The 14,347-nt window shown below is 42.9% G+C and overlaps 2 protein-coding genes across 2 annotated transcripts; one reads left to right on the plus strand and one right to left on the minus strand.

Annotated features, from left to right (window-relative positions):
* Positions 1 to 987: 987 nt before the first annotated feature.
* On the plus strand, positions 988 to 5,345 carry LOC541716 (sigma factor SIG2A). Its single transcript, NM_001111453.1, is given in 6 exon segments — positions 988 to 1,288; positions 2,041 to 2,598; positions 3,866 to 4,096; positions 4,188 to 4,328; positions 4,594 to 4,791; positions 4,883 to 5,345. Coding segments are annotated over 6 exon segments (1,620 nt in total). The 5' UTR covers positions 988 to 1,090; the 3' UTR covers positions 5,177 to 5,345.
* Positions 5,346 to 6,191: 846 nt separating this feature from the next.
* On the minus strand, positions 6,192 to 13,400 carry LOC100273792 (cis-2,3-dihydrobiphenyl-2,3-diol dehydrogenase). Its single transcript, XM_023302335.2, has 6 exons — positions 12,940 to 13,400; positions 11,861 to 12,053; positions 8,022 to 8,107; positions 7,455 to 7,586; positions 6,989 to 7,153; positions 6,192 to 6,877 (listed from the first exon to the last, which is right to left on the minus strand). The coding sequence occupies exons 1-6, from the start codon at positions 13,135 to 13,137 to the stop codon at positions 6,578 to 6,580; spliced, it is 1,074 nt and encodes a 357-aa protein (XP_023158103.1). The 5' UTR covers positions 13,138 to 13,400; the 3' UTR covers positions 6,192 to 6,577.
* Between the last annotated feature and the right edge of the window lie 947 nt (positions 13,401 to 14,347).

Raw genomic sequence — 14,347 nt, forward strand, 5'->3', positions numbered from 1 at the left:
ACTGAGGGCCGCTTTTTGGTTCGTGTAGGCGGGCGGCTTCTCATCAAAGCGCGGCGCGGAAAAGCGGGGCCAAAATCTAGCTGTTGTGGTCGTCGTGCTCGTTTCTGTCGCCCGCCTGTTCCTACAACATTCACGCAAGGTAAGATCACACCTTTTTTTCTTCCCTTTTTCCTGCTCTTTCCATGGAAATTCTGCGCTTTTTTTCTCTCCTCGGTTCCTGTACCCTGAGAGCTTGGTTGGCTAGGAGCCCAGATTGAAACAGATTAAATCTATTTGTAATCAAAATTGAACACAAAGTCCCCTCCGATAGAATGCCTGAGTGAATGGTGCATGGGCGCATGCCCTCTACTGTCAGCGCGGCCCTATTTCCATGAGGCACGATATCATTGTTCACGAGTCACGATATTGTTTTGACACATTTCGATCGGACAGGCTCTCCCGTGCACAGGCTTTCCTGAGCCTAGGGCAGCCGCCCCTCTGTCGCACCTTGCGGATACTTGGCACCAAATAAATACATCAATGCCTCTCCAATAGCTAGTTTATGAAACTAGCTATTACTCGTAGCATTCGATACCAACCACACTGTATATGTCTAGTGTGAGATACATAGTTTGCAGATCTCTCTAAGTACCCTTTCTGTAATGAGGATAGTGCCTCCTTCCTCTTCTCGTGTGAACTTCAAGTGCAATGACCAAAGTTATTTCTACGATTGTTACATCACCTAAAATATTTTTGAAAGTATTTTTACGTTCTTGATCATTTTAGCCGCCACCAGACATACTTATATTATAAAATAAAATACCACCTTACTCTAGGCACCAAACAAAGAGAGAGTTGAAGGGTGTTTTTTTTCCTACCATGGCCCGGCCCAGAATTCGGCCCACTAACTCTCACTCCGGGTCGCGCCTGAGCAGGCAGGTCTGAGTTCTGCTCTCTGACTGAGCCTGAGCTCCCCTTATCCAGAGAGGCTAGAACAAACCTGAATTTCATCCCCACCGTCGCCTCGCTCGACCTCCACCTCTCTTTCCTCCCGGCAGCAATGGAGGCGGCACCCAGGTGAGGCGAGCAAGCAGCCAGCCCTGGCTCCCCGATGGCGTGCCTGGCGCCGCAGTTCAAGTGGGCGCCGTCGGCCGCCGCCCACATGCCTTCCTCGTCCTCGTCCTCGTCCTACTCCAGGTGCTCCGCGCTCCGCGTCCACTGCGCCGTCACCTCCGCCGCTGTCGTCGAGGACCGCACCAACGGCAGCGCGGCGCAGCTGAGGCTCGCTTACGCGGCTCCGGCGATTCAGGTGGCCCCCCCCCCCCCTCTGCTCTGTTGTCTCTGCTGGATTGTCTTCCGAATTGCATTTGCTGTACTGTCCTTGCCCGTTTTTGATGCTGTGTTTTTTCTTTGCGTTTAGTTTAACATGTGACAAATTGGGAGACTTAGTCCACTCCTTTGTTCGACATGTTGATGATCAACAGATACGAGTACATTAATCCAAACAATGCCATGAACCTATCTATGATCATGTGGGCACATCAAAATGAGTTCAGGGCCAATTGATGGGAGCGGCTAGTAATTGCAGCTGCAGGCTATTTATGGTAAAAAAAATCTAGCATATCAAGTGCTAAAGTCCACTGTTAAAAATGTAGGAACATTGAATAAGAAGCAACTTTGTACAAGTCATGTCTGTTACTGATTTCCTACTTGGAAGACAACATTTTTTTTACCAAATCAGCAGGACGAATTTTGATCTGTGGGGACAATCATTGGCAATTTCAGTTTTGCTTCATTGAATTGTTAGAGTATTCCTCTATCATAATTGGAAGAAAAAGAAATAAAGCAAAAGTTTTAAGCTTCTAGAAGGAAGGATGATATTTAGTCATTATATAAGGCAAACACAATCATGTTCCTTATAGCTTCTATAAGCCCTTTTCTTTTCTTGTTGAAGGCTGCTGCCTTTCGAGCATTGCTTGTAGTGTGAGAAATTCCTTAACAGCATATTATAATGTAGAACATCGCAATATTTGTTCACCTTTACTATGTAATGTATGTCAGAGAAACTTTGAGGCAACTCTGGCATCAGAAGCACTTCTAAATGAAGAGGCGGTAGTAGCAGCGGCAGCCGCAGAGGCTGTTGCTCTTGCCAGAGCAGCTGCCGAAGCTGCCCAAGAAGTTGTTCAGATAGTACAAAGAAACAACCATCAGCCGGTAATTAGACCAAAAAAGTGTGTGGACAACTACTTGGCAAATGAAATCCTTCGCACAGAGATGCGATCGAGCAGTCCTGACATGTATGCTAATAATCCTTTGATGGAGTATCTGGACTCTTATGGTATCATGGATGCTGAAGATGAATTAGATGCTTATGCACAGTATACTGAGAACATAGCTGTGAAATCTGCTCGTCAATCTGAGAGAAAAGCTAGGAGAACTAGAGCAGCAATAAAAGCTAGCACAACCCTCCATGCTTCACAAAAGGTTGCATTATCCTCAAAGAAGAAGCGGTCCAAGGGTTCCTCGTCTAGTATGAATCCTTTAGGTTCGTTGTGGAAGATGACCGGTAGGAGACTTCTTACAGCCAAGGAAGAGGTTGAATTCTCAGAAGGTATTCAGGTAACACTATATTATTACAACTCGACATTATCTTTCAATTTGTGTGTGTACTAATGAATCTTCTCAGCTCAGAAGTTACCTTGTCAGATTTTATTGTGTTCCAATAAGTACCTAGACAACCGAACAACTATGTATGGAAAAGAAAAGGTCTCAGGACTGTTAGCAATGCTTCCTATTCATCTTTCAACTCCATGTTTTACTGCTGTATTTACTGTTTGCTATCAGCCTTCTGGATTCTGGAAGCATCCCAGTGTTTACTGCCTTTAGTGTTGGCTGTCGCCTGGGTTCCTCCCCTGGTTGCGATCCTCTTAACTCTGTTTTTCCGTACCTCTGCTTTGCTTCTTCTGTAAGTTTTTTCTGTAACCTTGTCAGGTGCAATAGCTTCAGACCTCTCTACACCTTGCATCCTTTGGTGCCTACTTCATCCTCCTGTGCCCTTGTTGCTGCTGCCCCCACTACATTGTGGCATCAATGTCTTGGCCATACTAGACATGACGCTTTGTCTAAGCTTTCTAGTAGTTCTGCAATCACTTCTAATCATCATTCTACTGCTAGTGAAACTCTCTGCCATGCTTGCCAATTGGGCCATGACATTCAGCTACCTTTTGCTACTTCTACGTCGCGAGCTCTCAAGAATATTGACTTAATTCATTGTGATTTGTGGACCTCCCATGTTGCGAGTATTTCTGGCTACATATACTATCTTGGGCCGCTTAATTTGATTAGTTTGACTGTACAGAACAAAACCACCATTTTTTTACAAGAGGGTTTATGAAGTATGATAGGACAAACTAGTTTGATTGCTCTATGATCAGAATTATTCTGAATTTAAAGCTTTATAACCATCCATAAGAGCATATGATAATTGTTTTGATCACGCAAAAAAAATTTATTTCTGGTTTGCAATTTCTAATGAAGAGTTCAAAAAATGGAGGACAGAGAATCATGATACATGATTTTGGAAAAAAAAATCTATTCATGTGCAAGAGATTTTGTTTCCTAGTTTTTCGACATGCATGGCCCAGGACTTTTGGATCTTGCAGTTGTATTGAAAATTTATGATAGGAATTTAAAGGTTCCAGAAATAATTAGTAAAGAATGTGAGTTCTTCACAATTCTGAAGCTGAATTTTATGTGGTGTTGTTGTTTGGAAAGCTGCTACTCACACATAAAACCATCAGTTTGACAGTTAATTTTGGAAACATTGTACCTTCAATCTTGTATTGCAGAGTTAATTATAGAACTTGCGTACCTTGAACTGGTGCAGGATCTTTTGAAGCTTGAGGCGATCCAAGCTGAGCTTATAGAGTACAATGGCGGTCAGCCAACCTTCTCGCAGTGGGCAACAGCAGCTGGAGTTGATGAGAAAACTTTGCGCAAGCGCTTGAATTATGGTATTTATTGCAAGAACAGAATGGTAACATCTAATGTGAGACTTGTAATCTCTATTGCCAGAGAGTTTGAAGGCCCTGGAATGGACTTTTATGATCTTATTCAGGTAATACAATTTAATAGTTTTTTTTTGGAAAAATGGTTTGTGTTGTGCCGTATTTAGCATCGACATTTTATTTTTAGGTTTTTTGTTACAGGAAGGAATGCAGGGCCTTATAAGGGGAGCTGAAAAATTTGATTCATCAAAAGGTTTTAGGTTCTCTACGTATTCTCACTGGTGGATCAAACAAGCAATGCGTAAATCTGTCTCAGAGCAATCCCAAATATTTCGCTTGCCTGTATGCCCACCACCCAAATCCTGTTCTTTTCCCGATATCAATGTTTTGATGCACTATTGCACTCTTTTGTCTCCCCAACTGTAGATCATGGTTGGTCATGCATAAGTGACCCATATCTAGGTTAGAAAATTTGAAAGAATAGATTATTGATGCTCAACTAGGATTTATGTTTCCAACGGATGAAATATTTTTCTATATTATATCCATCAGAACCAGTTATCTCGAATACTATATGTTAACCAAACTAATTAATTCTGGTAACTAGGCTCACATGGTTGAAGCAAGCTACCGTGTAAAGGAGTGTACAAAACGACTTCGCCGTAAGCTTAGAAGACGACCCACCAATGAAGAAATTGCAGTGGACACTGGTATTCCAATTAAACGAGTTGAGGCAGCAGTAAACCTCCCAAAATATAGTGTGTCCCTTGATAGCAAAATTGGTTCCACCGACATGACATATCAGGTATGGACCATTCTATGCTTGTACCTCATACTGTGATTCTTATTTACCCATAGAGCTGAGAGCTCAGGTAGCACCCGGCTTCGGTTTTCAGGAGGTCACAGCTGATCCCAGTGCTGAGACAGCTGAAGAGATGCTCAACAGAATGTCCATGAAGAAGGACGTACACATGGCACTAGATACTCTCACCACTCGCGAGAAGCAAGTTGTTGTTCTGAGGTTTGGGCTCGAGGATGGTCGGATAAGAACCCTGCAGGAGATCGGTAACATCATGGGTGTGAGCAGGGAGAGAATCCGGCAGATCGAGTCTGGCGCGTTCCGGAAACTAAGGAGCAAGAAGAAGGTGAAGGCTTTGAAGGATTATCTGGTGCCAGTAGGCAATTGGTGAACCGTTTGTTTGCAGAATTTGTTTTCCTTTTGGTTCCTCTTTTTTTTTTTGAGGATTCTGTACTTGTACCATTTTACGTGGGTCCTCATGTAAAACACGCTATCAGAATACTTGCATCACAAGAGGAAAGAGTAGTTTAGTTCCGTGGGAAATGAAGTAAAATTCACAATTTCTTAGCTGCTGGTTATCTCTTAGAAATGAAATATGTTTGGACAAAACTGTGTAATGCATGAAAACTTTAGAGGCGCTTCGCCATCTTAAGATGGGATCTACCCTAAGCCTAAAAGAACTCATCTAGTTTTGTACCACCTACTAAAACAATTCTAAAAAAATATATAATTTATTTTTCTTGGCTAAGTTATGTGTTTAGCTACTAACCAACAAAAGAACAAACTTAGTTCATACATAAAGAAATAAAAAAAAGATAAATTTTTGTTAGGGAGTAAATTGAACTAGCTCAAATAGGTGGAAATGTAAAATAAACTTAAAAAAATACTCCATCCGTTCTAATTTACAATTTGTTTGACTTTTTATGCTAAGTTGGACCGACTCGTCTTATTTAAAAAATTTCATAATTATTGTTTAGCATATAATATACTTTAAGTATGACTTTGTTTTTTTGTTTTTTATTAAAAAAATGAATAAAATGAGCTGATCCAACTTGATATAAAAAATCAAACAAATTATAATTTAGGATGAAGGAAGTACTAAAGGGGTACATGGATATCATTCATAGGTAAGGCAAGAGAAGTAATTTAGACGTTTTAGAAATGAAGGCTGCCGGTCGTTGGGCTCCGTATTGGGGCCCAACACGAGCGTCTAGGCTAGGGCAACAAGCTTGAGCTCCAGGGCCTGTTTACTGCAGGCTGCCTGGCCCAGGTGGTCCCTTTCCATTCTCTGATCTCTCTGCTAGTGCGCTTCACTCATCAGACTATCAGACCGAAACAGTACATTCGAGTATTGTCATCATATGTCAAACTCTCAATTTCTATACTTTGTCAGTCAAGTAGAAGAATATGAAATTTTTGGACGCCCATTTTCATGGCATCCAGGTGATATAATGTTCTGTTTGAAATCAGCAAATAAATGCTGTCTTTTACATACATCCATTTTGCAATTGGCACACGCCCCCAATATGACGGGCGTACAAACCAACTACGACTAAACATCCGTATCATACACACATTGATCACTTTTAAACGGAAAGGGGAGAAATTAAAGGTAGAGAAAATGAAAAAAAAAGAAAGAAAGAAAACGAATAAAAGCATTTCATCAACTTCACCCAGCCGGCCCTTTGATCCTCATGCCGTGCTAATCCAACAGCACATCAACCATGCGCGAGTTTATACATGTAAAATGTGGTATCTTTATGTCTGGCTAACATCTTGAGCGAGTCAGTAGTTAGCTGGCACCCATGGTGGTCTGCTGGCAGCGGATGGTCTGGGGGTAGAGGAACTTCTTCCCGCCGACGGCCTCCAGGATCTTCTTACTCAGCGCGGCGCCGCCGTCCTGGCCGCCGGACTTGGAGACGTAGAAGGCCCGGGAGAACCAGTCGAGCAGCTCCGGCGCGGCGCACATGACCATGTGGAAGGGCCAGTACCAGCCGGGCCACGTCACGTAGTAGTCCCCGCGCCGCACGCTCGCCACCACCACCTCCGCCAGCGACTCCGTCTTGCCCACCGGCATCGGCCCCACGTTGATCTGCACGTACGCACAGGGATCGAAACGTTAATTAGTTCACTCCTCGATCGACGTCCATTTCATTTCGTTGCTGCATGCAGGGGAGAAAAGGACGGAGATGATGGAGCTCACGTCGCGGGCCTCCTCGTCGACGCCGACGCGGCCGTCCTTCTGGAGGCCCCTGCCCTTGGTGAGGTTGGAGACGACGTAGCCGGGCATGAGGATGGTGACGCGCACGTGCGACCCCAGCTCGGCCCTTAGCGTCTCGTAGAAACGTATCACGGCGCCTTTGCTTGCCTGCGCAATTGTTTAAATAAATCCGAAATCTGATCTGAGTTTGGATTCCATATGCATGGTCGATCTGGCAAAAGAAATTAATTGGTGATGTATATATATCTATGATCTATATATCTATGATCTATATATCCACAATTATAGCTGAATCACATTATCGTTCTAGATCTTCAGATTCATCTATATATCTATGATCTATCTATCCATAATTATTGGTGATGTACATTGGTAGCAGAATTTATGATGCTCACCGTACCCCCTGATATCCAAATGACAGGATTTAATTGGTACGTTGCTAGCTTACGTTGTAGAAGCTCATCCTGGCTGTCGGGACCCTGCCGGCGACGGAGGCGGTGACGACGATGTTGCCCCGGCTGGCCTTGAGGTACGGCAGCGCGAAGTAGGTCGGGTACACGGCACCCCAGAAGTTGAGGTCCTGCAGCGCAAACAGAGTGTTCATCAGAATGCAGAAAAGTTTGGCCCATCAAAACAGTACACGCGCGGCTATTCGTGGCCACGTACGAAAAAGGGAATTGTTGCTTTAATTTTTTTTTTGAATTTTGGGAGCTAGCTGATTTGATTTGTTTGCTGCTGTCTGTAGTGTTGTAGGCACTAGAGCTAAGCAAGCACTGGGCCGGCCATTAGCAGTACGTACTAACTGGAGGGAACACATATCATATGCTGGCTAAGTGATGAAAATATAATTAATGCACCATGCATATTATCAGTCCTTTTTTCAGCGTGGGGAAATCCTACTCTTTGCCTTTTGGCTTCTTGGAGAAATAGCCATATCTGTTATTATTTTCTCATATGCCAAAGCTTCAACATATAACAGGACTCTTGATTATTACATCGCGTGTTCATATCTTACCATCACATTATGGAAGGCGGTTATGTTGGTGATCTCCTCAAAAAAGCAGCTGGACCAGATCCCCGCGTTGGCCACCAGATGATTCACTGTGCGAAAAAAAAATACTTCGAAATCAGTACTATTTGATATATATATTTGAGTGCATCATCGCCATAAGTATGAATCGAGATAGTTTTAAATCCACTGTACAGTAAACATAAATGTCATAAGCTAAGCTGATAGCGAGACATGATTTGGCAGCTTTGTTTCGTCACCATCAAACATAGTTGCAACTAGCTACATATACTAGCCAATTATGTTTGCTAACTGTAGTGTATTCATGACGAGTTTTGTCCATTTGTGTCCACTAGACTGACAAAGGACAGTCCACGGGTAGGTGGTCAACGACAAGAGTATTTAATTTACACCTATTAGTTCTGCTGTTTTTGCTGATAGTTAATAATCTTTTAAACTACAGGAGCTATCTAGTCATGACTTGCCATCTGTAATAATAAGTAGCTCTAATTAAACTGGCTGCTATGATATTGATTCAATGCACTATATACCTGAAAGCCATTTGCTGTCACATGGTCATGGACCAGCTACTCCTACTCTCATCTCGAGCAGTGACACAGACCGTGTATATGCATTAAGGTTTGGTATATATGAGTGCGGGAAATTTTATGGATTAGCTTAAGGGTGTTTGAATGCACTAATAATTACCTACTAAAATTAAACGAAGACATCCAAACAGTTTAGCTAATAATTCAGCTATTAGCTAATTTTAGCAAAATTAGCTATATAATAGTTAGCCACCGCCCAATACTTATCGTTATCGATTAGATTTCACAGCTTTGCAAAATTAATCTAGATCTGTTTAAATTTGTTGTCGAACAAATTAATCTAGCTCTGTTTAAATTTGTTACCGAATAATTATGTACCATACATATTGCATGACCTCCGGCTTCGTTCTAATTAAACTTTCAAGCTTCTCGTGAGGAGCAACAACGACGGCAAAATCAGTATTAACAAGTTAGGATAGGCTACAATAAGTTATATGGATATCTATTTTTCATTCACTTCTAATTAAAGCTAAATCTTTAGATATATTCATACTTTTAAGTTTCCTTTACTGTATCTTCTCAAGTCTTCTTTTGTCATATAGAAATCCAGATGTTTGATGCCACTTCATCCATTTTCTTTTGATTCTACGACTAAGATCGTGTTCGACATCCTTGTCTCTCATAGGCTCGTATCACTGATCCTAAATACCGAATATATCGTTTATAGGCACAACTTGATATTCCAAACTAACATCTTCTTTCTTACGTGTAGTAGTGTTGAAGACACACCAAATATATGAGGTATGACTTTGGCACTACTACAGATAAAGAAGGACAAGGAAATTAAAAGAGACAACATATTGAGTCTATTTGGTTTAGTTTTTTTGTAATGAGATTTTCTAAGAATATGGATTCCTCAAGCATCTAGAACGTGAGGAGAATATGAATATTATGGGTCTTACGTGCGAAGGAAGATGATGTGATCCATAGGGTTTAGAATCTAGAAAGTGACAAATTTCTTCCATCGCGATGACTCGGCGGATTCTGTGTTCACGTTGATTTAGACGATTTTTATCAAAGTGATTTTCATAAAACGGGTTGAGAAGCGAAACGTTTGGCTGCTAGAAGCTGATTCTGATGGACAAAATCCAATTTTAAATTGAAACAAACACCCATATTGTGAGTCTACGACCAAGGGTCCGTTTGTTCTAGCTTTTTGTTTGATTCTATTGGCCATAAGACAAAAGCTAAAATGAATTAAAGAAACTAATTGTTGAGCTTACTTTTAAAGAGGAGGTTCCTAAGGAAATAAATTAAAAGCTAAACAATATGTTTTGATGAGCTTTTCTAGGTTTTAATATGCTAAGAAGCTATTTTTTTTGTAAAAGTCAATAACAAAAGCCAACAACAACTAAAAACCACAAGTAGAAAAGCCAGCTTTGGAGTTAAAAGCATAAAAATTGTAGCTCTAATAAATAGACTGCATAAAAATTGCAGCTCTAATAAATAGACCCTAAGATATGTTGCATCAACAAGGAGAGTTCGTCTCTCTTTGGCAGGCCATCGGTAACATGCAGGAGCTCAACGGTTTGGAGGACACCATTTCATGGAGATGGACGACAGATGGGCAGTACAGTGCAAGCAGTGCCTACAAAATCCAATTCTCATCCAACTATTGTAAAATGAAACTCTGTCCCATTTGGAAAGCTAAAGCGGAACCGAAATGCCATTTTTTCGCTTGGACACTGCTACATAAGAGAATTCTGACTGCCGATAACCTTCAAAAAAGGGGTTGGCCTTGCAATCCAATATGTTGTCTCTGCAACTCAGCACCAGAAACAATTCTTCACTTATGCAAGGATTGCCCCTTTAGTAGAGAGGTGTGGAGCAAAGTTTTGTCTTGGGCCAACCTTACTTTCCTGAGTGGGATTCATAGTGCCACATCTCTGTATGATTGGTGGACGGATCTGCGTAGCCTTTGCAGCAGACAGTCAAGAAGATGTTTCGACGGTCTGTTAATTCAATTTTGGTGGAATTTATGGTTGGAAAGAAATAACAGAATTTTTCAAAGCCAGCATAGAAATGTAGATCAAGTTGTTGTTGCAGTCAAGGATCTTGCTAGTTGCTGAGGTCTTGTCTAGCCTTGGCTAGTGGTTTTTATTATTATTTTTCTTTTCTTCTTCTTACCAGTTGCTAAGGTCTTGTATTCTCCCTTTGATTCGTCTCCAATCTAATATATGTTGGAGCGGCAAGTCTTTTGTCCCTCCTTTAAAAAAAACAATTGATTGATTGATTTAAGTAATTATGGACGTACGCGTGCGGCCAATAATATTAGTAGCATAAGGCTTCATCTAGTGTCTCCTGCTGCTTCTGTTCAACTCAATAATTTAGGATCGATGTGTGTTTGGAGTCAAGGAATCACTCCATCCTAGCTGAGGTTCATAAGTTTATTTCTCAAATTTAATGGAATAATTATATTCCTTGCAGCGGGTATGCAGTAATAACTATTAAGCGTGTGAGGAAGATGGTTACAATATATTAATCTATTATATTTTACAAAGGAATAGATAGATAATGGAGGAAATCATCCTGAAACCAAGCACCCTAATAGTGAACCAATCGTTTACTTTAAAAAACAACAGAATGTATGAGGATGTCCACAAGCCGGTTTTTGTACAGTAAACTATCAGTAGAGAAAAGGCGCAGCTGCTGTTTCTTGTCTCACATATAAAATACTGCCGAACAGGTCTGCCAGCAATAAAGCGCAGGCGCGATGCTTCCGGGCCAGCGCGTATATATTACTGTTTACGTATGGGCTAGTTTGGAAATCACAAATCCGAGAGTGACTAAAATTCTCTTCTTATTCAAAATTGAATAAGAAGAGGATTCTATCTCTCCAATCCCTTCGGGATTTGTGGCTTCGAAACTAGCCCTAAACGGCGTGTTTGGAGAAGATGCTGAGGTGCTCTTACTATTTATTTTGCTTCTAAATACTAGCTTTAATGCATGTTCGGTTATACTAGAATCGGAGATCAAAAGGATCGGAATTAAATACCTTAAGAGATCATATAGGATAGAAAAGTTGATGTGACACATGAATAAAGAGAAAAGACCAAAAGAGAATAAAACAGTATCCTAAGAGAAATATCACTCCGATGATAAGAGATCATAAGCATTGAAATCTAGATTAGAAGTTGTTGGGTTACAAATAAAAATAAAAAAGAAGCGTATATATTGCATGGTATATATTATTATATGCATGGTAGAGCTCTATATATATGTGTACGGTGTACCGACGTTTGCCGAAGTGCGCGAGGGTCTCGTCGACGGCGCGCTTGGCGTCGTCCACCTTGGTGACGTCGGCCGGCACGACCAGCACGTCGGGGGAGCCGAGGTCGCGCGCCGCCTTGGCCACGGCGCGCAGCGCCACCTCCGTCCGCGCCACCAGCGCCACGCACGCGCCGTTCCTCGCGTACTCGTACACCAGGTGCTGAAATGGACAGGAGGCAATCGTGAACCCTAGCAGCTAGTAGCCTTTACTTTATTTCTGGAGATCTATCGAAGATATAGGAGTCGATCAATTGAGGCAACCATTTTGGATGAGTACACAGTATGAGTTGGTGTACATGTGTGAATGGACAGGAGCAGAATTTTCAAGCGTCGGAGGCGGATCCCAGCTACGTACAGTACTGAAATAGTGTATGTTTCGAGACGTCGATCGGTTTCCGGGGATTAATATATCGGAGGAACCGCAAGAAATTAATATATCGGAGGAGCCTGTGCTATCTCCAATTCTTTGCCTAGAAAACTATACGAGGCGCGCGGACGATAATAATGTGGGTTTTTTAAAAATAAATAAATAAAGAGTATGCAAACACGGATGAATCACGAGTTGAGAAGCCAACTAAAACATGATTAGTGCGTATGCTGAGATGGTAGCGACACGCGTTGGATCCATCCACTCGTACTCTTGTGGCGCGTCATTAATTTTGATCCGCAGTATTAGTTGGGTGCGTGTGCGTGCGCGTCGCAGTCGCCACAGATGCAAATAATAATTAGATTTATTTACTGTGCTAGGTATCGTGCGTGTCATGCAGAGACAGAGTACTAGCTAGGAACTGTAGTATGCGTATCTGGTGTTTTTAAAAATATCGTTTTTTTTTTCAAAACAACCCTCTCATCTACCTCTATAATTATTTTTTTTTGTCTTAGTTGCATGCATGGTTTGTCTGGTTTTGCACCACATACGTCCCCATTCGTATCCGGATAGCAGTGCTATTATTATATTGTTTAACTACTAACTTGTCTAATTCATATAGTACTACATGCATAGATATGCATGCATGCATGCATGCACTGCAGCGCAGCAGACTGACCTCGCCGATGCCGGATGACGCGCCGGTGACGAGGACGACCTTGCCGCGGAGGTCCTCGGCCTGCTTGTTGGCCAACAAGGGGCGGACGAGGAGGCGGAGGACGGAGGCGGCGGGGAGGTAGACGAGGAGCACCAGCGCCAGGCCCACGTGCATGAAGCAGCTCAGGAACGCGTTCAACACAGCGTCCTTGCTGCTCATCTTCGTTCCGACGACGACGATCCCAGCTCCTATCCTATCCTATCCGATCCCTTGGTTGGATCTCCTTCTTCTACCTGCCTGCCTGCCTGCGCCACCACCAGCCCAGCCCCTCCGACAATGCTGCTACCGGGCCGGCCGGTGGCGTACAGAGCTAGCTAGCTATAGCTAGCTGCAGAGTAGATCGGAGAGGCGGCGGAGACGGACGAGGGAGAGACGTGGTATTTATGGGTGCCCGGAGAGGTTTGGTGCAGCAAGCAACACCCAGCCACCCACCCATCATCATCGTCACATTCATTTCGCTTCCCTTCCCTTCCCTGCACATGCGGGTGCGGCATTATTTGTATAAACCCATCAGATCCTGTACTACCATGAGAGCAAGAGCAAGTAAATAGTCACCCAAGATGCATGCATGCATGTATCATATGTGTACTATATATATATTTGCGTGTATCGCATGGTGCGCGTATATATATACATACTGCTACAAGTGTATCCCTACGTATAGCAGCAAACTACTAGTACGTACTGACGAAACCGGCAGCATACATTGCCAGGGATACACTACCGGAATCAATCGCTTTGCCGAGTGTCTGAAGCACTCGGCGAAGCCTTAAAAACACTCGGCAAAGGCTTTGCCGAGTGTTACACTCGGCAAAGAAGGCTCGGCAAACAGTACATCGGCAAAGCCTTCTTTGCCGAGTGCTTTTTCTCGGGCACTCGGCCGAGTGCCAGAGAGCACTCGGCAAAGAAAAGCGGCCGTTACGGTGCCGGGTGACGGAGACGGTGGCTTTGCCGAGTGTCCCTGGTGACACTCGGCAAAGAAGATATATTTGCCGAGTGTCTTCCAGGCAGCACTCGGCAAAGCCGTCGTCTTTGCCGAGTGCCAATTGGGACACTCGGCAAAGAGCCCGCCAGAGAGGGTCCCCATGTCAGGCTCTTTACACTCGGCAAAGAGACGCTTTGCCGAGTGCCAGCGACATAACACTCGGCAAAGAACCTAAGCCGGTGCCCAGGTCTGTGCTCTTTGCCGAGTGTTATGACCCTGACACTCGGCAAAGCGCCTCTTTGCCGAGTGTAACACTCGGCAAAGTGACCAGTATATACCTTTTTTATTTGTTTTTTGTATTCCATCCACACAAACGGAAGATATCACATATATATCACATATATACATCACAGATATCATCTCAGACATAAATAGCCAACACAA

This window comes from Zea mays, chromosome 4 (assembly GCF_902167145.1).
Source record: "Zea mays cultivar B73 chromosome 4, Zm-B73-REFERENCE-NAM-5.0, whole genome shotgun sequence".
Classification (NCBI taxonomy): Eukaryota; Viridiplantae; Streptophyta; class Magnoliopsida; order Poales; family Poaceae; genus Zea; species Zea mays.

Bases quoted from the DNA above. Each gene is read 5' to 3' on its own strand.
- LOC100273792 (XM_023302335.2), bottom strand. From the start codon at position 13,137: ATGAGCAGCAAGGACGCTGTGTTGAACGCGTTCCTGAGCTGCTTCATG. The intron at 12,054-12,939 runs GTCAGTCTGCTG...TGTCCATTTCAG, and splicing joins CGTCATCCGGCATCGGCGAG to CACCTGGTGTACGAGTACGC. The intron at 7,154-7,454 runs GTAAGCTAGCAA...ACAATTGCGCAG, and splicing joins CCAGGATGAGCTTCTACAAC to GCAAGCAAAGGCGCCGTGAT.